This window comes from Gracilinanus agilis, chromosome 4 (assembly GCF_016433145.1).
Source record: "Gracilinanus agilis isolate LMUSP501 chromosome 4, AgileGrace, whole genome shotgun sequence".
NCBI lineage: Eukaryota > Metazoa > Chordata > Mammalia > Didelphimorphia > Didelphidae > Gracilinanus > Gracilinanus agilis.
In genome coordinates, this window is record NC_058133.1 from 256,120,813 (window position 1) to 256,144,107 (window position 23,295).

Sequence of the window (23,295 nt, forward strand, 5' to 3'; positions counted from 1 at the left end):
CAGCAGTACATTAGTGTCCCATATTTTCCACATTCCCTCCAGCACTTGTAACTTTCCTTTTCTGTAATATTAGCCAATCTGATAGATGTGAGGTGGCATCTCAGAGTTGTTTTGATTTACCCTTCTTTCATCTGTTGTGATTTAGAACATTTTTTAATGTGACTTTTAACAGCTTTGACTTCTTCTGAAAATTGCCTCTTTATATCCTTTGACCATTTATCAAATGGAGGAGGAATCTTATTTTTTAAATTTGTTTCAGTTCTTTAGATATTTGAGAAATGAGGCCTTTATCAGAGAAACTTGAAGCAATTTTCCCCATCATCAAATATTAATTATGTGTCTAATATGTGCCAGACACTGTGATAAGTCCTTGGGGTCTGGAAGGGGCAAAAAGTCCCTGCTTTCAAGGAGCTCACAATCTAATGGGGGTTAGGGGGTAGGGAAATAACATGCAAAAAAATGAGTACAAACAAGATATATACAAGACAAATTAGAGATAATCTCAAAGGAAGGACACTAAGAAAATGGAGAAGTGAAAAAGACATTGCAAAAGAAGGAACTTTAAAGTGAAACTTGAAAGAATCTAAAGAATATAGGAAAGCTAGGAGGTGGAGGGGAGGAGGGAAATCATTCTAGGCATGAAGAACAACTAATAAAAATGTTTCTGGGAGCAGCCAGGTGGTTCAGTGGATGGAAAGTCAGGCCTGGAGATGAGAGGTCCTGGGTTCAAATATGACCTCAGATACTTCCTAGCTATGTGATCCTCAGCAGCTCCCTTAATCCCAATTACCTAGTCCTTACTGTTCTACCTTTAAAGAAAGAAGGTAGCCACTTAAACAAAAATGGAAAATGTCAAAAGTCAGGACATAAAATATTTTGTTGAATGAACAACAAGGAGGGTATTGTCACTGGGTTTTGGAATATATGGAAGGGAATAAAGTGTAAGAAGCCTGGAGAGGTTGGAAGAAGCTTTAAAAGCCAAACAGAGTTTATTGAATAAGGAGATGAAATGGTCTGTCTTGTCCTTAAGGAATATCAATTTGACTGTTGAATGGAAGATAGATTGAAGTGGAAAGAGACTTGAGGAAAGGGAATCCAACCAGCAGGCTATAGAAATATAGAAGAGGGTCTTCACCAGAGTGGTTGTACTGTCAAAGGACCCCAGCTACTGAGGTAAGGAATCACTATTTGACAAAAACTGCTAGGAAAGTTGGAAAAGAATCTACTTTATACCAACACCTCACATCATTTACCAAGATCCAAATGGATAGATGACTTAGATCTAAAAGCTCACATTAAAAAAAAAATTAAGGTGAAAATGAAGAAATTACCTTTCCTATCCGGATAGGGGAAAGTCTGTGACCAAAAAAGAAAGGATCTCATAAAATAAAATGGACAATTTTTATTACATAAAATTAAAAATTTTGCAAAACAAAACAAATGTAGCTAAACTTAACAGAGAGATAATTAATTTGGGATAAAATCTTTGCAGTAAGCTTCTCTAATAATAGACTCATTTTCAAGATATGAAAGGAACCGTTTCTAAGAATTAGGGTCTTTCCCCAAATGATAAATGATCAAAGGGCATACCCTATTCATAAATAGGGAATTCTCATAGAAAGAAATCCAAGATATAAATATCCACAAAAAATGCTCCAAATCATCAGTAACTAGAGAAATATAAATTAAAGCAACCCTGAGGACCTACCTTATAATCATCAGATTGTCAAAATTGACAAAAAAGGAAAATGACAAATGTTGGAGTTTGAGGAAAACATATACATTAATGTATTGACAGTGGACATTTGAATTGGTCCAGCCATTCTGGAAGACAATTTAGAAGTATGTCTAAAAAAAAATTACTAAATTGTGCATACTCTTTGACCCAGCCAAACAACTCCCTTAGTAGCAAAAAATTGGAAAGTAAGGGAGTACTCATCAATCAGGGGTTTGGTCAAACAAATTTCAGTATGCAAATATAATGTAATACTATTATACTGTAAGAAATTATGAATGGAGGGCAGCTAGATAACTCAGTGGATTGAGAGCCAGGCCTAGATATAGGAGGTCCTTGGTTCAAATTTGGCCTCACACATTTCCTAGTTATGTGACCCTGGACAAATCACTTAACCCTCATTGTCTAACGTTTACTGCTCTTCTGTCTTGAAACTGATTCACAGTATTGATTCTAAGATGGAAGGGGAAAATGTATTTAAAAAAAAAGAAGAAATGATGAAATGGACTGTTCCAACAAAAACTTGTATAAACTGATGATGAACAAAATGAATACTACCAGAAGAACAATTTGCATCATAACAACCACAGTGTAAAAAATAAACACATTGGAAATACATTTTTTTAATTTTATTTTTTATAAAAATTTTCCATAGTTACATGATTCATGTTCTTACTTTCCCCTTTGCCCCCAAACCCTACCCTCCCATAGCCAACTTGCATTTCCACTGGTTTTAACATGTGTCATTGATCAAGACCTATTTCCATATTATTGATAGTTGCCCTGGGGTGGTAGTTTTGAATCTACATCCCCAATCATGTCCATCCGCATCAACCCATGTGTTCAAGCAGTTGTTTTTCTTCTGTGTTTCCACTCCTGCAGTTCTTCCTCTGAATGTGGGTAGCGTTCTTTTCCATAAATCCCTCAGAATTGTCCCGGGTCCTTGCATTGCTGCTAGTACAGACATCCATTACATTTTATTTTACTACAGTGTATCAGTCTCTGTGTACAATGTTCTCCTGGTTCTGCTCCTTTCACTCTGCATCAATTCCTGGAGGTCTTTCCAGTTCACATGGAATTCCTCTAGTTCTTTATTCCTTTGAGCACAATTTACCACAATTTGTTCAGCCATTCCCCAATTGAAGGACATACCCTGCTTTTCCAGTTTTTTGCCACCACAAAGAGTGTGGCTATAAATATTTTTGTACAAGTCTTTTTATCTATGATCTCTTTGGGGTACAAACCCAGAAATGGTATGGCTAGATCAAAGGGCAGGCAGTCTTTTAGCACTCTTTAGGCATAGTTCCAAATTGTCATCCAGAATGGTTGGATCAGTTCACAACTCCACCAGCAATGCATTAATGCCCCAATTTTGCCATATCCCCTCCAACATTTATTACTCTCCCCTGCTGTCATTTTAGCCAATCTGCTAGGTGTGAGGTGATACCTCAGAGTTGTTTTGATTTGCATGGAAATACATTTCTGATCAATGCAATGACTAGTTAGTTATAATTCTAGAAGATTGTTGATGAAGAATGTTACCCACTTCCTGATAGATATATGCAGAATAAGATATATATATATGGCAATGTATATAAATGTATGTGTGTGTGTGTGTGTGTGTGTGTATATATATATATATATATTACCAAAGTTAGGAATTTATTTTATTTTATTCATATTTGTTATAAGAATTTTGTTTTTCTTTTTTCAATGGTAGTGGTAAGGAATGGGAGTGACAAAAAATAAATGCTTGTAATTTTTTAAGTATTTAATTAAAAATTGAATGACCATTCATTGAGAAATTGCTGAACAATTTGTGTCATACAAATGTAATGAAACATTATTACTCTAAAGGATTATTGGGAAGAGATAAAGTGTAAATAAAAACAAAACATCATAAAATATGTCAAAAAAACACCCTCTTACCTTATGTCTTAGTATCATTTCTAGAAAGAAGGGAAGCACAGGCTAGGCAATTGGGGTTAAGTGACTTGCCCAGGGTCACACAGCTAGAACATGTCTGAATAATCTTTTTTTTTTTCTAAACCCTTAACTTCTGTGTATTGGTTCATAGGTAGAAGAGTGGTAAAGGTGGGCAATGGGGGTCAAGTGACTTGCCCAGGGTCACACAGCTGGGAAGTGTCTGAGGTCGAATTTGAACCTAGGACCTCCCATCTCTAGGCCTGGTTCTCAATCCACTGAACTACCCAGCTGCCCCCTGAATAATCTTTTAAAATAGGATAGGGAATAAAGATTTTATTGACTATTATCAAATCATTTAACTTCTCAGTGCTTCAGGCAACCCTCTTAAAAGCATAAGTTGCAGAGAAGTTATAGATCTTTATTGGCAGAGGAAGTTCGCTATGCAAATGAAACTACAGTAGACTTATTTTTCCAGTCCTAAATGGGAATAAAACTTGAAGAAGCTATCCTCAAAACCTTATATATATGATTTGCTGTTCTTTGCATTATTGTTATTTAAAGATAAAATTGTTGCTTGTCCCTTGTTTTTCAGAGGACCAGTGACATTATGTTGACTTTTAAGTGAACTGGATTTAAGTGATGCAGGGTTACACATACTCAGTCTCCCTCTTTTTAGTCATTGAAGTCTAATGGCAAAATTAAAGTCAAGACAACTATCCATGGCCCAGGATTCAGGGGATGACTTTGGAATCTTTGATATCAACCAAGATCTAAGTACACCACAGTGGTGCCTGCTTTAACCCATTTCATGGCCATTGGAACAAATTGTTCTCATCTACTCATTCCATTAGAAGTCTTCACATGCATGGAATAGATGTTCCCATTACTCACTGATAGGTTTGAGGCCTGTGAGTTACCTTCTACCTGGGTTAACCCAGTATGCTGAAATAGTTATACCAGACAACAGCTGCTGTACATACTATAGCTTCTTGGAGCTAGAACTTGCTGGACCTAGAGGTAGGAAGATCTGAGTTAGAATCTGCCCAAGTCATTTTAACTCCTAAAATCTGTAAAATGAAGATAAATATACTACTTACCACACAAGGTGATTGTGAGCATCAAATGATAATATGTGTGAGTATCTATCTATCTATCTATCTATCTATCTATCTATCTATCTATCTATCAAAACCTTAAATCATTATGTAAAAGCTAGTTATTAACTTATGACATCATTCTAAAACAGAATTAAATCACTCCATATCAATGTGTTTCATGTAAAAGTAAAGTGAAGGGGCAGCTGGGTAGTTCAGTGGATTGAGAGCCAAGCCTAGAGACAGTAAGTCTGTCCTCAGATACTTCCTAATTGTAGCACCCTGGGCAAGTCACTTAACCCCCATTGCCTAGCCTTTACCACTATTCTGCCTTGGAACCAATACTTAGTATTGATTCTAAGACAGAAGGTAAAGGTTTAAAAAAAAAAAAGTAAAGTGATTCTGGTGACAATGATAATGCAGTGCCCAAGAAAAATATCCCCAATTTGAACTAATCTCATTTCTTCTCCCTTTGTCCCCAAGTCCAACCTTCCTTCCTTCAGTGGTTCTCATCTCCAATTCAGATGCCTTGGAGAGGTCACTGTGGTGATCTGCTTGACCAAATTGCCATGACATACACAACACATTAGGGACATTGATTTGAATGGGGTATAGAAGCATCTGCCTCCTTTTATATATATATTAACCCTTAAAACATAAGGGCAAGGGCTAGGCAAACAGGGTAGAGTGACTTGTCCAGGGTCACACAGCTAAGAAGTGTATGAGGCCTGGCATCTACCTTTTAAAAATCTATAGGTACTACTTAAGGGTCCTATGTCTGGGGAGATGGGATAGAGGTGCCAAAAAAATATAACAGGTATTGTAACCTTCAGCACCTCACTCTCCTTATCTCAGATCAGGTATATTGCTCTCTTAACTTCAGACTATCCCTGGATTAATTCCTACTTCTCACAACTCTCTTCAAAAGAACATACCTCAGGCACCCAGGTATCTAACTTTCCAAGACATAGATTTTCTTTCACAAATTCATTATGAATGTTCCTTCCAATTAACTTTTTTTTTTTAGAACACCCACATCCTTGTCCTGAAATGTCCCTAGTGCATTTTTCTCTTTGTCATTTTAAAATATTCTTAACCGAACCCACTATTCCATCCACTATTTCTTAGGTATGTCGGTGATCTAGATCACTGAGGCAAATAAGGGTGAGGGTGAAGAGCACAGAAAAAAACTAGGTAAGGGGTAAAGAAGGCTAGATATTTTAGTCCTGGGAAGACGAATGGGTCCTGTAACTATCCCAGATTCACATTTGATTCTCCTAACATTTCTTTGATTTTAGCTGGCCAGTCCTAGAAATGCTGCAGCAGGAATGCCCAATCCTAGATTTTCCGTTTACTGCAGATCTAATTCCTAGTCTCCTCTAAAATCTAATTAAAAAATAAAAAACAAACTCAAGAGAGTGGAAGGCTATGCCTAATATTTTTATTCGTTATAAAAAAAAAAAATCCACACCCACCCCATGCCTCCCTTTTTCATTTTGCAGCGTGGACAACAATAGAGAACTACATTTCCCAGGAAGTTTCGCGCCGGTCCCTGGAGGAGCGACCAATGGGTATCAGACACTTGCCTGATAGGGACCAATCAGTGGTTCTATAGAGGGGCTTTGTCTACAATATAGCTGGCGCCTACCTCTTCATCCTTCCCTCCTCCCAGGCCACGCAGCGCAAGCGCGCCCCGCCCTGCTTCTCCTCCCTCGCTTCCCCTCCCCCCCTTCCTTCTTTCTCCCTCTCAGAACGTTTGTGCAGCTGTGTTCTGAACTAGCTGCTCCAACCTTCCGGGAAACCTTCTATTGATAAAGAGCGCTTTCAGCGGAGAAGGGAAAAAAAAATCCATCTATCTATCTATCGCATTCTCTTTTCCCTGTACATAACTTGAGACAAGCAAAAGTAAATTTTAACCATGAGGGAAATCGTACATATCCAGGCTGGCCAGTGTGGCAATCAGATCGGTGCAAAGGTAAGGACTTTGATTTTACATATTCTACTCACCTCCATTGCTTTTTCTCTTTTAAAGGAAAGAAAATTTAAAAGATTTCTTGAAAAGTAGTAGTGGCGGGACTGTCGCTGGCTCCCCCGCCCATCAAAGCAGCACGACCCCTCCTTCCCCTCCCCCCCACAATCAAACATTTCTTTGCGGCGCGAATTTTCATTAGGAAAATCTGGAATTCTTTGTCTTTTTTTCCTTTCTTATTCTCTTTTCCGAGTCAGTTTTGTTAGCGTGTCGCAGCCTGGTCCTTTCCATCAGTAAAGAGGAAGGGGCCAATAAAGTGATTTAATTGTTGAATATTTTAACTGGAAAATGGTGATTCTTCACCCATGGGGAATGGGGGGATTGAGGGGATAGGTAAAAGGGATCTCAACGCGACTTTTGTGTCTAAAGAGATGGAAGAACGGAAACGCGCGAGACAAAGCGAGGCCAGTACTGTCCCATGTGCATCTCAGCGTTTCTCTACTTCCACCACCCCCAGGCTTAAAACTGATTCTTGCCCGAATCCTTATGGGGAGGTGAGAAGCCGCTTTGTGGACTGGGCTGTAGAAAAAGGGGTTGAAATAGGCTGGCGAGGTGGGAGGTGGTTGTGCATTAGTAATCTCCCCTTCAGCACCCACTCCAGAAACCTGGAATGTGGAATCTTACTCTGTCCACCCGTTCTCTTTCGTGAAAAGAGATGGGGAAAGGCGGGGGCTTTTCCCCCCTCTTTAGAAAGTCCTCCCTTTAAAGGCGGGAGCGGGGGTGGGGGGGTGGGGTGCAAATTCCCGCGCGTTGTCTGGTGTTTCGTGTGGATTGTTAGAGCCAGGACGAAGAGTTAAAAAATGGGAGACGAGGGAAGGAATCCCAGTACAGAATAAGAAAAATGGAAATTGTAGCAAAGAAACAATATTTCAGGGTAAAAGGGTTTCTTCTCCCTGCCCCCAGTGTGAAGATACTGTATAACGGATGGGGGTGGAAAGGAAGTGGGAAGGAGAGTTTGCTACGTTGTGGCAAAAGGGCGGAGCCCGGTTGGGGCGGGGCAAAAACTCCCTAGCGCTCTAGGGCAGTGCAGGATCGAGGGAAAGAGCCCCACCCTTGGCTCCATTGTCCATATCCCACCCCCCCATCAGCCGTCTCGCCCCTCCCTCGGGCTAGCTCAGTTGTGAGATCTTCGGGATGGGTGGGTAGCAGCTGCAGTGCCTTTTTTCTTTGTGCGCATCGAAGGGGCGTTGCCTGATGTGAGGGAGAGAGGGAGGGCGACGGTGACATTTTTCTAGCCCTGGACTCGGGCATCAGGCCTCTTCTTTTCTGGATTACCTGGAATGCATCTGTCTCTTTCAGCCCTATTATCTCATGCATTTATAGAGCAAGATAATCCTGTAACAAGCTTTCTCTGCTGGTCCATCTGTTCCAGGATTGGGGCAGAGGAGAGAGAATCCCCTGGTTTTTTTTGGGAGGGGGATATGATTCTTGGATTGAGAGGGGGAGTTTGGGGATTGAAAATACATCATGAGAGTGGAGGGGAGGAATTTTCAATAGATCCTTTTCACTTCTCAAATCTTTGCTTAGTTCTGGGAGGTGATCAGTGATGAACATGGAATCGACCCTACCGGTACCTACCACGGGGACAGCGACCTGCAGTTGGACCGGATCTCCGTCTACTACAATGAAGCCACTGGTGAGGGGCAGGAAGGGAATCCTTCCCTCTTCTACCTCCTGAAATATGGGGAAACGATTTACCCAAGGAAGACCCTTCCCTTTTGACTTCCCTGAGACTGGTTATCTTCTCTCAGCCCCTTCCCTTTACTTCCCCACACCTTTATTCTACCGTAGTTGTTCTTTCCTGCCACCTGGTGGCAAAAACTAGAATGGTAGTAGGAGGGCCATGTGTGTAGGGACCCTGGGGACCCTCCCTTTCTTCAACTGATACCTATTCTTCACTTTCTCCCACAGGTGGCAAATATGTTCCCCGGGCTATCTTGGTTGACCTTGAGCCTGGAACCATGGACTCTGTTCGCTCTGGACCTTTTGGCCAGATATTCCGGCCAGATAACTTTGTCTTTGGTGAGTTGAAGTGAATTAAAGGTTAAAAGATATCTAGGTGTTAATCTTTCAACTGGGAAAGTGGGTAGGGAAGAGATTCTTTCATTGCTAATTATTACCCCAGGTAAGCCCCCAAACTTAATCACTCCCTTGGATCTTAAACATTCTTCATTAAGAACTGGTGTGAGTTGAATCCCTAAGATATGTTAGGGTCTCATTGAAGTGAAATGAGAGGCAAATTAGCATACAAGTATTTTCAGATAATTAAGGATTCTTTTGGGGGGGGTTACTACCAGTATACAGTGATGGGTGAAGGAAATTAGGAATTTCAAAATTTGGTTCAATCTAGATTGTGACTTGAAGAGTTCTAGAAAGGCAAGAGTATCTTGGATGGGAGGTAGACAAAGGGGGATGAATGAGGTGTTGAACATTAGGTAAGAGGACTTGATATCAAACAGAAAGAGGGGCCACTAAACTAAAAATTCTAGCTGGCTTCACATTATTTAGGAAGTCACATATTAATGTTATATTGAATTTTTATTTAAACATTTCACCGTTACATTTTAATCTGGGTATGTTTGATACCTTTGTTCTAAGGTTTAGGTGGGTAAAAGATCTTTAGATGAAAGGGGAAGGACTGGTGAAAGTGTGAGATATCATAGCATCTCTACTGATCTATGCTGCCTCCCACCCCTAATTCCAGGGCAGTCCGGGGCAGGCAACAATTGGGCCAAGGGCCACTATACCGAGGGGGCAGAGCTCGTGGATTCAGTCTTGGATGTGGTGCGCAAGGAGGCAGAGAGCTGTGATTGCTTGCAAGGCTTCCAGTTGACCCACTCACTTGGTGGAGGCACAGGCTCAGGGATGGGCACCCTGCTCATTAGCAAGATCCGAGAGGAGTATCCTGACCGCATCATGAATACTTTTAGTGTGGTTCCATCACCAAAGGTCTCAGACACCGTGGTTGAGCCCTACAATGCCACCCTCTCTGTCCACCAGTTAGTAGAAAACACAGATGAAACCTACTGCATTGATAATGAAGCACTCTATGATATCTGCTTCCGAACCCTCAAGCTGACCACGCCAACCTATGGTGACCTCAACCATCTAGTTTCTGCTACCATGAGTGGTGTCACCACCTGCCTTCGCTTTCCTGGCCAGCTTAATGCTGACCTCAGAAAATTGGCTGTAAACATGGTCCCTTTCCCTCGACTCCACTTCTTCATGCCTGGCTTTGCTCCTCTCACCAGCCGTGGGAGCCAGCAGTACCGTGCCCTAACCGTGCCTGAGCTCACCCAGCAGGTCTTTGATGCCAAGAACATGATGGCAGCATGTGACCCTCGACATGGGCGATACCTCACTGTTGCTGCTGTTTTCCGTGGGCGGATGTCCATGAAGGAAGTGGATGAGCAAATGCTCAATGTGCAAAACAAAAATAGTAGCTACTTCGTTGAGTGGATCCCCAACAACGTCAAGACCGCCGTCTGTGATATCCCACCCCGTGGGCTCAAGATGGCTGTCACCTTCATTGGCAACAGCACTGCCATCCAGGAGCTCTTCAAGCGCATCTCAGAGCAGTTCACTGCTATGTTCCGCCGGAAGGCCTTCCTCCACTGGTACACAGGGGAGGGGATGGACGAGATGGAGTTCACCGAGGCTGAGAGCAACATGAATGATCTCGTTTCTGAGTACCAGCAGTACCAGGATGCCACTGCTGAAGAGGAGGAGGATTTCGGTGAGGAAGCAGAGGAAGAGGCCTAAAAGAGATACCCTGCCACCTCAGTTTTCTCAACTCTCCCAACATTCTTTCCCCATCACCCTTTCCCTCTAAATTTGCATTTTCTGCCTCCATCCTCTTTTTTCTCTCCTTTGTGGGTGCTGAGCTCTCTGTCCTCTGTTCTTTCCTTATGACCTGTCACCTCAGTAATACACTCTCTGCCTCTTCACTCCAAGATTTCTCTCCCAGAAGCAGGATGTCTCCAACCCAGAGCCTCAATTTAGGGGCCTTTGTGCCCAATAAGTGCCCCGAACTAAAATGGTGACCAAGAGGAAAGATCCAGAACTCTTTGGCTTCCCTTGTTTGGAGGAGGGACCAAGATGTCATATTCCTAGTTGAGAGAGTTCACTTGGTGGGTGTTTAGGAGGAAGGGAGGAAATGGGGTGTTCCATTCCACAAATCTGTTGGGGGAGCCAGGCTTTCTATTCTAATTACCATCTTCAGGTACTTCCCAACTTGTCCTATTCTTACCTCCAGGTGCCCCTTCCCTTTCTCTCTGCTCCCCAGTTCTGGGGGAAGTGTTGACAGTATTATTTCCCCCCTTCCCAGTTTTGGTTTCTGTCCCAAGTGTTCATTTTCCTTTGGAGGGGTCTGTGCCTCACTCTGCCAGGTGGGCTCCCCCCTCAGATCTTTGCTTCCCCTTGTTTTGGGAATTATGCACTCTTCCCCTATCTGAGAAGTGAGGAGAGAATTGCTTCAACTCCCCAAATTCCAGAAAAGTCCTTCATTTGGGGAGGATTTCAACCCCCCCACCCCTAAAATCAATTTCCTTGAAGAGAAAGGGAGCAGGGGTAACAGGACAACCCCTTTTCCCTCCCATCACCAAATCTTTCCTTCGTTTTCTTTCATCCTTTCTACTTCTGCAGTTTCTATCTTTGGCTCTTCCCCCCACCCCCTTTCTGTTTTGTGTTGAACTTGCTGCTTTTTTTCATATTGAAAAGACGACGCCCCAGAACCCAAAAATAAACAGGAAATGAGGAAAAACAAAAACTTAAGTGTCTGGTTGATTCTTGGAGGGGGAATGGGAGATACAAGGGTTGGGGTGGGACTTGGTGTTCTGCTGTCTCTTCAGTGCCCTTCAGACCAGTAGTTGTATCATCTTTGATTTTTCACGGACTCCCAGTACAACTGCCTTCCCTTATTTTATAAAACGGGTTGTACTTCAAATTGGAGTTCGAATGGGACACTTAATGGAACATTGAGAACAGTTTTCTTATAAGAATAGACTTAAGGCTGTATTAAACTTAGTAAAAAATTAGAAATTACATTAGTAGTATCAGGGCTGTTTCTTGAAAGAGGCATTGAGGGATGCTTCTCCACTATGCCATTTAAAAGGTCCAAGCGTTCCTTTAAAAAAGAAAAAGCCTTACCTTCTTTCTTAGTACCAATTCTAAGAAGTGGCAAGGGTGAGGCAATTAGGGTTAAGTAATTTACCCAAGGTTATGCAGCTAGGCAGTATCTTTTTTTTTTTTTTTTAACCCATAACTTCTGTGTATTGGCTCATAGGTGGAAGAGTGGTAAGGCTAGGCAATGGGGGTCAAGTGACTTGCCCAGGGTCACACAACTGGGAAGTGTCTGAGGCTGGATTTGAACCTAGGACCTCCCATCTTTAGGCCTGACTCAATCCACTGAGCTACCCAGCTGCTCCTAGGAAGTATCTTTAAGTCCAGATTTGAACCCAAGTCCTCCAATTTAGTTGCTCCTAGCTATGTTTTCATTTTTGTTTCTGGAATAGCATTTTTCATTCTAAAACTTCTTTAAGCTTGAGATGAAACAGTGTACTGGGATTTGATGGAACCCATGTTCACATTTGCCACCCTTAAACAACAAAACGAAATGCATGCTAGGTTTCTCATTAGAGAAAAAGTGGGGGAAAAGGCCAGAACTCATGCAGACAATCATTTAATTAGATGATTAAATAAGTGTATTGGGGGGGAGGTGGCAATCAGCTGGGGAGATGACAGCCCCTGGCAGTGTGGGGTTGGGAATGGGGAGCAGCTCCCCACAACAAGGCACAGGCAACTGAGTAGGAAAGTCTGGAGGACCCTAAAGGGGTGGTGCCATGAGTTGGGTAGGAACAAAGAAGCCAGGGCTCAGATCAGGAAACTTCATGGAAGGGTTGACTGGTGCACAATAGGAATTTAATCCAAGCCCTCCCCTTTAAAAATTTTTTGGTTGCTCCAAAAACTGGCTTGTTCTAATTAACCTGGAGGAAGAGAAAAGGAGGTATTAGCCAACACCCAGGCTTGTTGATTCAAAAGAAACCCAGGTATTCAGCCCCAACTTGGAATAGACATTGCTGAAAGACAACTTGGAGACTCAACTCTTTATGGAAGAAGTACAGGGCTCAAACTAGAACCCAGATATTCTGAAAACCAAACTGCCTATGGATATCCCACTGCAGGCTCCTTACCTGGGAAATACTGACACCTGTGAGCTTCTCCACACAATTTGGCAGGTGACTTAGGATGTCCAATACTTCCCCAGTCACCTTGGCAGCTCCCAGCGTACCTCCCCCACTGGATACCAGTGTGATCTTTTTGGCAGAACTTAGAGGACCACTGATCTCCTCAGCCACCTAGATAGAAGAAGAAACCTGTTCAGTGGTCCTTGTTCCTTGATGCCTTATCCTTTTTTTTTTTTTTTTTTTAAATACTTTCTGTCTTAAAATTGTTACTGTCAGTTTCAAGGCAGGAGAGTGGTAAGGGCTAGGCTAGGGGTCGGCAACCTTTTTTTTGGCCGAGAAAGCCATAAACGCCACATTTTTTAAAAGGTAATTTCGTGAGAGCCGTACAGTGCTCACAGTGCGCACTCCTGTAACAGTACCTGAAAAAAAATTGACTTTATGGCTCCTGCAGAAAGAGCCATACCTGGCCCTCAAAAGAGCCAGATATGGCTTGAGAACCAAAGGTTGCTGACCCCTGGGCTAGGCAATTAGAGTTAAGTGACTTTCCCAGGGTCACACGGCTAGGAAGTGTCTGAAGTCACATTTGTACCCAGGACTTCCTCCAGGGCTGGCTCTATCCACTGAGCTACTTAGCTGCCCCCAAGAATTAATTCTCTACTCTGAGTTCCCAATTCCTATTCCTTTCTAGGCTATATAGTCCAGACCCCTTATTGCAAATCAATCCTTACTACTCACATGCTCTATGAAATCCTGGACCTGTATACAATAAACACTTCATAAATTCTGGTTCTGTTAAAACTGCTTCTTGATCTAATTTCTCAATTTTCTGATTTTATACCAGGTTTTCGCCAATCTTGCCCATCCCATCAGCTTAATCCCTTGCCATGGGTTCCCAACATCCACTCATCTCTATTTTATGCTAAAATCTTCTCCAAGGAATCAATCTGTCCAAACCCAGACTCAAAACTCAAACCTGAGGCAGTTTCTCCAGCAACATGTCGAGTTGGGCAGCTTCCTGGTACAATTGAAAAGCCTCTGCTTTCTTTGCCATCTGCTCAGCCTCTGCCCGGGCCCGGACCCCTATAGCATATGCTTCTGCTTCCCCTCGTATCTGTGAAGATGAAGAGATGAGATTTTGTTTGGGGATAAAAGGGAGGACTGGTGCTGGAGATAAGACTCCCAGTTGCTGATCCATTCTTTCCCTATCCCTATCCCTTGACTGACCCGAATTGACTCAGCTTCAGCCTCTGCTTGCATAATCAGTTGGGACCTGAGAGAGAAAAGGGGGAAAAAGAGCTGTGTGGGAGGAGGTGTTCACTTCTATTCCAGAGAAACAGGAAAAGTTCATGGAGAAAGCTCTCTAACATGGAAATGATCAAGCTTTTATTAACAAGGCAAAGCAAGGCATCAAAGAAGAATTATTCCCTCAGGGAGACAAAGTTGCAGGATGCCTTAGTTGCCAGTTTGTCCTTAGTCTTACAGTGAGGGTGGGGTGGCTCTCTTACTTCTCTGCTTCAGCTAGTCTCTCTAGGCGATAGCGGTCAGCCTCTGAAGGCTTCTTAACTCTGGCTTCCAGTTCCTTCTCTCGACGAGTTATCTCCTGTTCTTGCAATGCTACTTGCTGGGCCCGCTCCACCACCTGCACCTGCACTCGCTGTTCCTCTATATGCTGCTTTGTCTTTGCCACCTGGGTGAATATAGATACAGTGAATCAGAAAGTTAATGCTCAGATACCAAGAAAAAGTATGATGGTTAGTTAAATGTAAAAATTGCTACATAAAGTTAGACTCATGCCATCCAACCTCTTATTATTCTTCTGGTTTTAATAGGGACCTTAAAGACATGGTGTATGGGGAACTAGGGTCAATCTCAAATGTTTAAGACTCTTCAAAACATTCCTAATTTCCTTAATACTCTAATTCATACTATTATCTATGAATTATTATCACTACAGTAGTTCAATGCTACAGAACTTTCTCCCCCTTACCCTTTTCTTCTAAGACAGAAAGGCTACTGGAGTTAAGTGACTTGCCCAGGGTCACACAGGGAGGTGTCTGGGTCCATATTGAACCCAGGATTTCCCATCTCTAAGCCTGGCTCTCAATCCACTGAGTCACCTAGCTGCCCCACTCTGTTGGGTTTTTCTGTTTCCATTCTTTCCATAATTATCCAGATTAATTTTCCTTTTATAGATGCAGTCACATCACTCAGCTCAAAGATTTTAAGCAGCCCCTAATAAGTAAAGTCAAAACTTCTTTGTTTGGTATTCAAGGCTCCCCACATTTGGTATCAGCCTTATTTTGTATATTATGCTCCATCTGAAGTTGACTGCTTTTTGCATTACCTCCTCTCTCCATTGTGGTAAACATACTGCACTGCCCCATCTCCTTGCCTGTTCCATACACCTAGAATACATTCCTTTTCCATTTTTACCCTTTGAATTCCTAACTGTCCTTTAAAACCCAAATAAATGCTACTTCCTCCAAAGTCTTCCCTGATAACTTGTTATAATGGCAAACCTCAGACCTCAAGAAGCCTTTTGTTCTGCAGCACTTTAATGATAATATACAATATTACTTGTTTGTATTTTATCCCACCTAAATTCACTAAGCCAGAAAGTGTATCTCTCTAAACTTTGTACCACTACCCTCAGCACAGCAGTCAGTAAACAATAAACATTTAATGAATGTTAATTGTTAAATGAGAGAACACATCTGAACATTTAGGAAATGGTTTGTTTTCAGCTTATATGCCATCCGTTGGCATCACACCATGTCAAATTCTTTTTTTTTTTTCATGGGTCCTAAACTTTTCAAGCTTCAAAAGTTAACTATGTGCAGAATGTCAGGGTTGGGTATACTTTGATATATTGTATCATCAGACAAAATCATTATATTAGCCACAATTACTATATGGGTTTTGTTTAATTGCTTTGCAGAAATATATTTTTGGGGGTGATAAGGGAAGTGTTTTTTTGAAAAGTGCTGTATAACAAAGTGTCAAAAAGAAATTTTTTGTTTAAAAAGCCTCCAACAAAACAAAAAACCAAATACCTCTTTCCCCCTCCCCTATTCTTTCATGGTTTTGGCCTTTGTTTAAAACCCCCTCTTAACCTTTGTTCTTCTGATACTTTTAATACTATGGGAAAACTAAGAAAGGCAGGTCAGACTTGAGAGATCATCGACACTGTTAAAAATAAAGATGCCCAAACAGGGAGGACTAGCAAAGGAAAACAGGAGAGGAAAGTCAAACACCGAAGCCTGACCTGAAGTTGGTAGGCTAAGTCAGCCTGTGCACGACGAGTGTTGACCTCAACATCATAAATAGCCTTCTTCAGCTCATAGTCCCTTTGTGCCTTGGCCATCTCTATCTCACTCAGGAACTGAGCAGAAACCTTCTGTTGTTTTGCTTTTGCCTCCTGTTGGGGTAGAGGTCACTGTCAAAATAAGGGTGGTGGTAGGATAATATTTCCTGTGTAACCTAGAGAAAGTTACAACCTCCCAGGGTCTTAATTTCCTTATCTGGAAAATCTCTAAGGTCATTTCCACATCTAAAACCTTTGAATGAAAAGTAAGGGTACTTCAGAAACATATTCATATCACCCCATCCCCTAGATCCATGTTGGCAAACCCATGGCACGCATGCCCCTGAGTGCCAGAGGGGGCTGCCCTGTTCCCCTCTCCACAGCACCTGGGGACATTTTTCACATGCTCTGTCCCTCTGCCCAGCAGACCAACGTGAGCACTTCCTCCCTGAAGTAATGGGACAGGAGTTGGGAGGTGGGGGTGTGCTTCACAGGTGGCTTGGGAAAAAGGTTTGGGTTTGTAATCTTTAAAAGGTTTGCCAACACTGCCCTAGATCCTCCCTCCAATTTCCTACCAGCTTCTTCCCTTTCAAACAAATTCTATCCACCTCCATTTCCTTTAACTGAGACATAAAATGTACCATTATATCTTCCAACTGGTAGGGCCATTAGAGGTCATGTAGTCTTAACCACTCCCCCCTCTCTATTTTACTGATGAAAACACTGAAGCCCAGAGAAGTAAAGTAACTTTATTTAAAGCCTTATATTTGCTAGCAAATGTCTAAGCCAGAGATTAGTTTAGATTTATCTAGTTTCAGGCCCAGTGCTTTTGCAATGACATCATGCTAGTTCATACTGAACATATGGCAAATATGTGCTAACTGACTGAACCCAATCTCTTTTCTTGCCCCTCTCACCTGGATCCCAGCATCTCTCTTGGCCTCAGCTTCCCCGATACGAGCATCTTTCTGGACCTGAGCTGTTCGAGCCTTCCCCAAGGAGTGCAGATAATCCTGTGGAAAGGAAACAGAGTTATAGATATTGGATGCCTCAATCCTCTTGGAAAAATGGGGAAGGGGAAACATGAACTAGGAAAGAGGGAGGAGGTAACAGCTGGATTTCTGTGTTCACCTGATCATCATGAATGTCCTTGAGAGTATAGCTAACAACACTAATGCCCATGTTGACAAGGTCAGATGAAGCTACTTTGAACACCTGCTCTGAAAATTTCTGGCGATCCTTATAGATCTCCTAGAGGAGACATAGGACAAAGAAGAGAGTGATTTTAAATCTCTGTTCTACAACTCTTTTGGCCTCAGGCTCTACTTTTCTACCAGGTTCCATCTCCTCAAGTCTTCAGAACCCACTCCCAAAGCTTTCTCAGGCCCACTGATTCTTCCATTTCTAGGTCCCCTCTTCCTAATCCACCTCTACTGTCATGTGGGCCATGATTGCCCTCTGGTGGCCCTCCAATGTCTCCAGTGCAATGTGGGCAATTTCACCCTCAGTCTTCCCAAGGAACATCTGACAGGCAGCAGCCAACATCTCCTTGTTCTGGCCTTGGATCTTCACCTGGGGAAAAAAGAGTTTGTTGGGGAATATGGGGGGAAGTAGAACTTTCCCTTCTGGGAGAGATGTGCAGAAAAGGAAGGCACAGTTTCTTATAAGTCTTTTATAATCTAGGGAAAAAAAGACAGGCTATTTCTCATCCTGGTGAGAAAAAAGAGCAGAGGAACAGTTGCTATTGGGAGAAAGTTTTTGATTTCAGGAAAGATCAGGAAGAAGGCTGAGAAATATAAAGATAACCCAGATTCTGAGGAGTGGAGGAGAGAAGGAAGAAAGGGAGAAAGAGAGAGATAAAGAGAACAAGGATAATGGGCTTCAAAGAGGTAGGCTCACACCCTCACCTGGGCAATGCCAGTAACTGATATGGGAACCCCATGACGAGTATAAACCTTCTCACTCTTGACATTGAGGGTCAGTGTGTTGAGAGAGATTCTGGAAAAAGAAGGTAGGGGCTATGTGGAATAGAAGAAAAAGAATTTAATGCCCCACTTTTGGCAACTCCCTTCTCACCTACCTTCTGATCTGCTGGATACAGGGCACCACAAAGACTCGGCCTCCTGCCACCATGACAGGGGGGCTTCGGCAGAAACCTGCAAAGAGTTGAGAACAATGAGTCTGGTTGGGAAAAGAGTATGGAATTCTCAGGGTTGAGAAGGGCAAAGGGAATTAATTAGAAGAGAAGAGTATTAATAATGATGAAAGGCAAGACTAACTGTATAAGAGACTGAGAAGCAGGTGGAAGGAAGGGATCATCTATTAGGGAAAATAGATGGATATGAAGGATAGGGCAGTCAAGAGTTGTGGGAGGGGAGGTAAATAGGAAGAAAAATTGCAAAGGTAGAGAAAGCGTGAAGAATCACAGTTACTTTATGAATCTTAAAGGACTATATAAGTTATTAGTAATAATAGGGGGAGGGGCAGCTGGGTAGCTCAGTGGATTGAGAGCCAGGCCTAGAGATGGGAGGTCCTAGGTTCAAATCCGGCCTCAGACACTTCCCAGCTGTGTGACCCTGGGCAAGTCACTTGACCCCCATTGCCTACCCTTACCACTCTTCCACCTATGAGTCAATGAACAGAAGTTAAGGGTTTAAAATTAAAAAAAAAATAATAATAGGGGGAATTGAGGGAGGTATTGTGTGTGAATGTGTAAGGGGGAAGATAATAAAGCAGCAGTGCAGAATTTATAAGGTTGCTTTGGAGAATCTGGAAAGGAAAGGAAAGGTAATAACACTTACCGGATACCACCATGGCCTCATTTGGACCACAAGTGAAAAACATGCTTCAGGGAGGGGCTAGAATGCGAAGACATGATTTTTAGGAGTCAGGCAGGGAAATGATGGAGCTTACAAACCCCGGCCCCACCCACTCCCCAACTCTTCTTCATTGGAACATCTCTCAGGATCCCTAAACTTTGGCTAGACCCACCCTCCCACCTTTCCCAGTAGTAAGTGGACCCCTTCCCCCCTTTAGACCCCAGCCCCATTACTGCACCCCCGCCCCAACATGTGCGCGTGCACGAACATACACATACCTACACACGCACACAAATATAGACGCGCACGCACACCTACAGACACGGACCGGACGCTCTCCTAGGTGTATCCCCACGCCTCAGGCGTCGCTTGGGTGTCCTACTTCCCAGCCCTCACCTCCTCTAGAGGTGAAGAGTACGCGGCCCTAGGGGTGGGGCTCGAGGAGCAGGTTTGCTCTCGCCCAGGGGCAAGCAGACTGGCAGTGTCTCCTGCGGTGCCGCACTCCCCTCCCCCTCCGGCTCCCCCTAGGCCAACCGCGCCCTGTTGCTGCGACAGAACCAGAATCCCGCCCCCGGCATTTGACGAACCTCCTCTCCACCCCCTAGCCCCTATGACTCCGCCCCTTCCCAGCAGTCCCCGCGCACCTTCTCTACTGCGTTTGTGGCTGCTGCAGCCGCTCCTCCTGGGAAGGCCCTGGAGGGAAGCCGGGGCTGGGGGGAAGGGGGAGGCGCCCTGGCTTCTCTGCATTTCCGGCCCTTTGTTGTCTCCCAGCCCCTTTCTGGACTCTTTCCTTCTGATTGCCTTCACTCCTGGGCACACAGGCACGCTACCACCCTCGGGATGTTGCTTCATCCTGGGTTTACCCGGTGTCAGCAGCCTTGTGTGATCATATCCGGCAGTTGGAAATGGGGCGCTGAACGCCTGGGTCCGGGCACTAGTCTTTTTTTTTTTTTTTTTTTTTTTTTCCCAGTAGGGGAGAGGTTAAGAGGGCAAATGATAGTGTAACCATCATCCTGCTCAAATTTTCCAGCGTTTAGCACAGTACTTGGCGCATGGTAGGAGCTAAATAGTCTTCTACACTTGACTTCTTAGATCACTTAGATCTCTCCTTTGTGGATATCAGTCAAGATGTACTTATTAGGTGCCAGGCACTGTGCCAAGTGCTGTTGATAAAGAAAGGCAAAAAAGTTCAGCCTCAAGGAAAAAAAAATTGTACCAAACAACATATTTAGGGTAAACGGAAGGTAATTTCTGAGGGAAGACAATGAGAGGAGGGACCAAAACCACTCTCTTTACCTCTTTTTCCATGCTTTCTGTGTCATATTTCCCATTAGGTTGTAAGTCCCTTCTGTTCCTGAACTCAAATTTTCAATCCCATGGCACTAGCTTTGTTTAATGAAAAAACTTAAGTGATTTTGATACAAATGACCTGTCCCTTCCAAAGGTCTGTTTCAAATTAAATGAATCGAGTTGGATGTTATGGATCTGATAGGTTCCTCCCAAGATAAAATAGCTATGATCTGGATATTGCAAATAGTTTGAATTTCTGAAAGGAAATTAGTTGGAAGTCAAAAGGGTCCTTAGGATATTGGGGAGCTAAAGGGATCATAAGATCATACATTTAGAGCTGAAAGGGATCTTGGAGAATATTGAGCCTAACTCCCCTCATTTTACAGATTACCAGCCTGAGGCCCAGAGATTATATCCAATTTATTCTATGTAGGTCCTGTTGGCACATAGTTATTTGCATGTTGTCTCCCCTATTACACTAAGCTCCTTGAAAGCAGACATTGATTTTTACCTTTCATTGTATCCTGTTTTGCCAGGCAATTAATAAATGATGTTTAAGCTGACCATTGAGGTTAAGTGACTAGTCTATAGCCACACAGCTAGCATTTGACAAAAGCAGTGCTGAAGTCAGGGGTACTTCATTGGACTCCAAATCTTTTTATTACTCTGAAGTATATTTGATTCTCACAATAACTGTAAGATAAATAGAGAAAGTAGTATAATTACCATTTCTCAGGTTTGAGCCAGTGATTTCATCAGTTCAGGGAACTCGAGTCATGGGACTTCCTTCCACCAACAAAACTTGACAATTTATCAGTAGCTTAGTCTTAAAGAGTTTCCTTAGTGCACTAAGCTAGATGACTTTCAAAGTCACAAGCTCATGTGTTCTAAATTAGTGTCAAAAGCAGGACCTTCCAGAACCTAGCAAGGCTTTGCCTCAATCCATTTTTCTAGGCTGTATCTCATCCCCATTTTACAGATTAGGAAACTTAAGGCTTGGAGAAATTGAAGTGACTTTTCCAAAGTCAAATAACTAGGAAAAGAACTGGTCTTATTCCAACTCCAGGTCTTTTTGCATTAAATCAAGCTGTTCTCAAAAGAACCAGCTTTATCAAGACACAGACACAAGGTTGGTTTCTAGCAGTAAAATCCAATTTTATTTATTGTTCATAGAACATACAAGGCAACAGACCCATCCCACCCCACTCAGCCCCTTAGGGGCAGTTTCTGAGGTAGTCAATGAACCCTTTGGCCCTTATGGGGCCTCACATAGTAGGTCCCACTAAGTTGAAATAAGTGTATAGATATTGTCATCCCTAAAATTACTACCCCTATCACTATCACTAGCCTTCTTTCTTTCCCAACCCCTCCCTTGATTCAGTTCCCCAGTCCCAGTACCCATCACTGCCTAATTCTTTCTCCCCACCTTCAGCTTTAGTTTAGTCTAAGGAATTGACTTCAGCAGCTCACTAGAGCATATCAATAAATAAAACAAAAACCAAAAATATTGCAGAAGGTTGGAGGCACATCTCTCCTCTACAACATATAAATTAAAATAAATACTACATATACCCTTCTTCCACTACCACTATCACCCCCCAACCCTGGTGGGATGGTATATAAATAAACACTGTATATAAATATTATCACCTAGGAATGAACAGCAATAAATTAATGTGTTTTTTCCCCGGCACTAAAGGCAGCAGGACAAGTTTCTCTCCACCTTCCATTTCCTGCAGTTCTGGGATTTAGGCCCAGTGGCACCGATGTCATTCTTGGGTATTAGTGTTCTAAGTTTGAGAGTGTCCCAGACCCAGTCTCAGCTCGGCAAACGCCCTTTCGTACCCCAGGCTTTTGTGTTTCTTTTTGTTTTTGTAGGGGAAGGGCTGTGGTTTAGAAGGCTGCCGGGTGCTGTTGGAGGAAGGCGCTGATGTCCACGGGGTAGTCCGGAGGCTCAGACGTCAAGTTCTGGGACTCCACCACAACTGGAGGCGCTTGAGTAGGGTCGTTGTCAGGTTCTTCCAGCACTGGGGGCACTGGACCACCTTCCTCGGCCATCAGAATTTGACAAAAGACCACCGTAAGGAGGAGGAAGAGGAGGCGCCGAGCCGGATTGGGGTCCTCTGCAGGTAGCTGGCGTCGAACCTGAGAAAGAATGTTATAAAGTTGTAAAAAAAGGGATTTAGCCACTCTTTGCCACAACTGGTCCCTGGGAGCGAGGAGCCAGGTCCTGTAGCCCAACTTGGCCCTTCCAGTGATCCCTACTTTCTAGAATTTCTGGAATCCGAACTCACCATTCGAGGGTAGAGAACCTTGCGGCTGCGCTTGCGAGGGACCCTGTGGGAAATGCTGGAGCGGGCGGGTCGGCAAGTGGGAGGCTCCGGGAGGGGGTCGAAAGTAAAGATCTCCGGGCCGGACCTTCTCCGGGACCCTGGACTGGGGACAGGGCCTGGGGTTGGGGCCAGGGTGACGGGTGCAGCAGGGAGGGAACCTCGATTATGACACATGGTGAGTGGAGCAGGAGCGAGGAATGGGGAATGTGCTTTAAGTCAAGCTAGTTATGGGGCAGGCTGGCAGGACCGCCCCTATAATATCTTAGTGCTATTGGATGATGAGGCAAAAGCGGGAGGAGACAGGGAAATTCCTACGGGTTTGGCCAGGCATCGCAGTGGAGGTGGAGGTGGCGAGGTGGGGGTGGGGTGGCGGGTTAGAGGAGTGCGATTACGTAATCCTGGACACCTTCGGGGGAAGAGAGATGAGGGGGAAGCCAGGGACAGTCAGCTGATTTGGAAGGTGGGTGTGGGCACATGCCCCAACATGTGGCTTCCACAGGCATTTATAGACAAAAATACACAGTCATGTATACACACGTAGTCAGTTCAGTCATTATGGAGAATTACAAAATTAGAGACT

General features: G+C 43.4%; 3 protein-coding genes across 9 annotated transcripts; 1 reads left to right on the forward strand and 2 right to left on the reverse strand.

The window, feature by feature from the left end:
* Positions 1-6,512: 6,512 nt before the first annotated feature.
* On the forward strand, positions 6,513-11,552 carry TUBB (tubulin beta class I). 6 transcript variants are annotated; one of them, XM_044673776.1, is made up of 5 exons: positions 6,513-6,730; positions 8,312-8,420; positions 8,696-8,806; positions 9,489-9,837; positions 10,312-11,552. In XM_044673776.1, exons 1-5 carry the CDS (start codon positions 6,674-6,676, stop codon positions 10,544-10,546), a joined length of 861 nt encoding a protein of 286 aa, XP_044529711.1. In that variant the 5' UTR covers positions 6,513-6,673; the 3' UTR covers positions 10,547-11,552. The 6 variants fall into 6 exon arrangements, with proteins under 6 accessions (XP_044529711.1, XP_044529712.1, XP_044529713.1 ...); XM_044673777.1 differs by having other exon boundaries at positions 9,489-9,805; positions 10,307-11,552; XM_044673778.1 differs by having other exon boundaries at positions 9,489-9,590; positions 10,188-11,552.
* An 896-nt stretch (positions 11,553-12,448) lies between these two features.
* FLOT1 (flotillin 1) lies at positions 12,449-19,609 on the reverse strand. 2 transcript variants are annotated; one of them, XM_044673780.1, is made up of 13 exons: positions 19,489-19,609; positions 19,075-19,131; positions 18,354-18,429; positions 18,181-18,271; positions 17,702-17,845; positions 17,405-17,524; positions 17,191-17,286; positions 16,235-16,387; positions 14,475-14,656; positions 14,194-14,239; positions 13,943-14,080; positions 12,976-13,140; positions 12,449-12,768 (listed from the first exon to the last, which is right to left on the reverse strand). In XM_044673780.1, exons 2-13 carry the CDS (start codon positions 19,115-19,117, stop codon positions 12,760-12,762), a joined length of 1,263 nt encoding a protein of 420 aa, XP_044529715.1. In that variant the 5' UTR covers positions 19,118-19,131; positions 19,489-19,609; the 3' UTR covers positions 12,449-12,759. The 2 variants fall into 2 exon arrangements, with proteins under 2 accessions (XP_044529715.1, XP_044529714.1); XM_044673779.1 differs by having other exon boundaries at positions 19,371-19,609.
* A 1,911-nt stretch (positions 19,610-21,520) lies between these two features.
* On the reverse strand, positions 21,521-22,919 carry IER3 (immediate early response 3). Its single transcript, XM_044673787.1, has 2 exons — positions 22,677-22,919; positions 21,521-22,527 (listed from the first exon to the last, which is right to left on the reverse strand). Exons 1-2 carry the CDS (start codon positions 22,887-22,889, stop codon positions 22,276-22,278), a joined length of 465 nt encoding a protein of 154 aa, XP_044529722.1. The 5' UTR covers positions 22,890-22,919; the 3' UTR covers positions 21,521-22,275.
* Between the last annotated feature and the right edge of the window lie 376 nt (positions 22,920-23,295).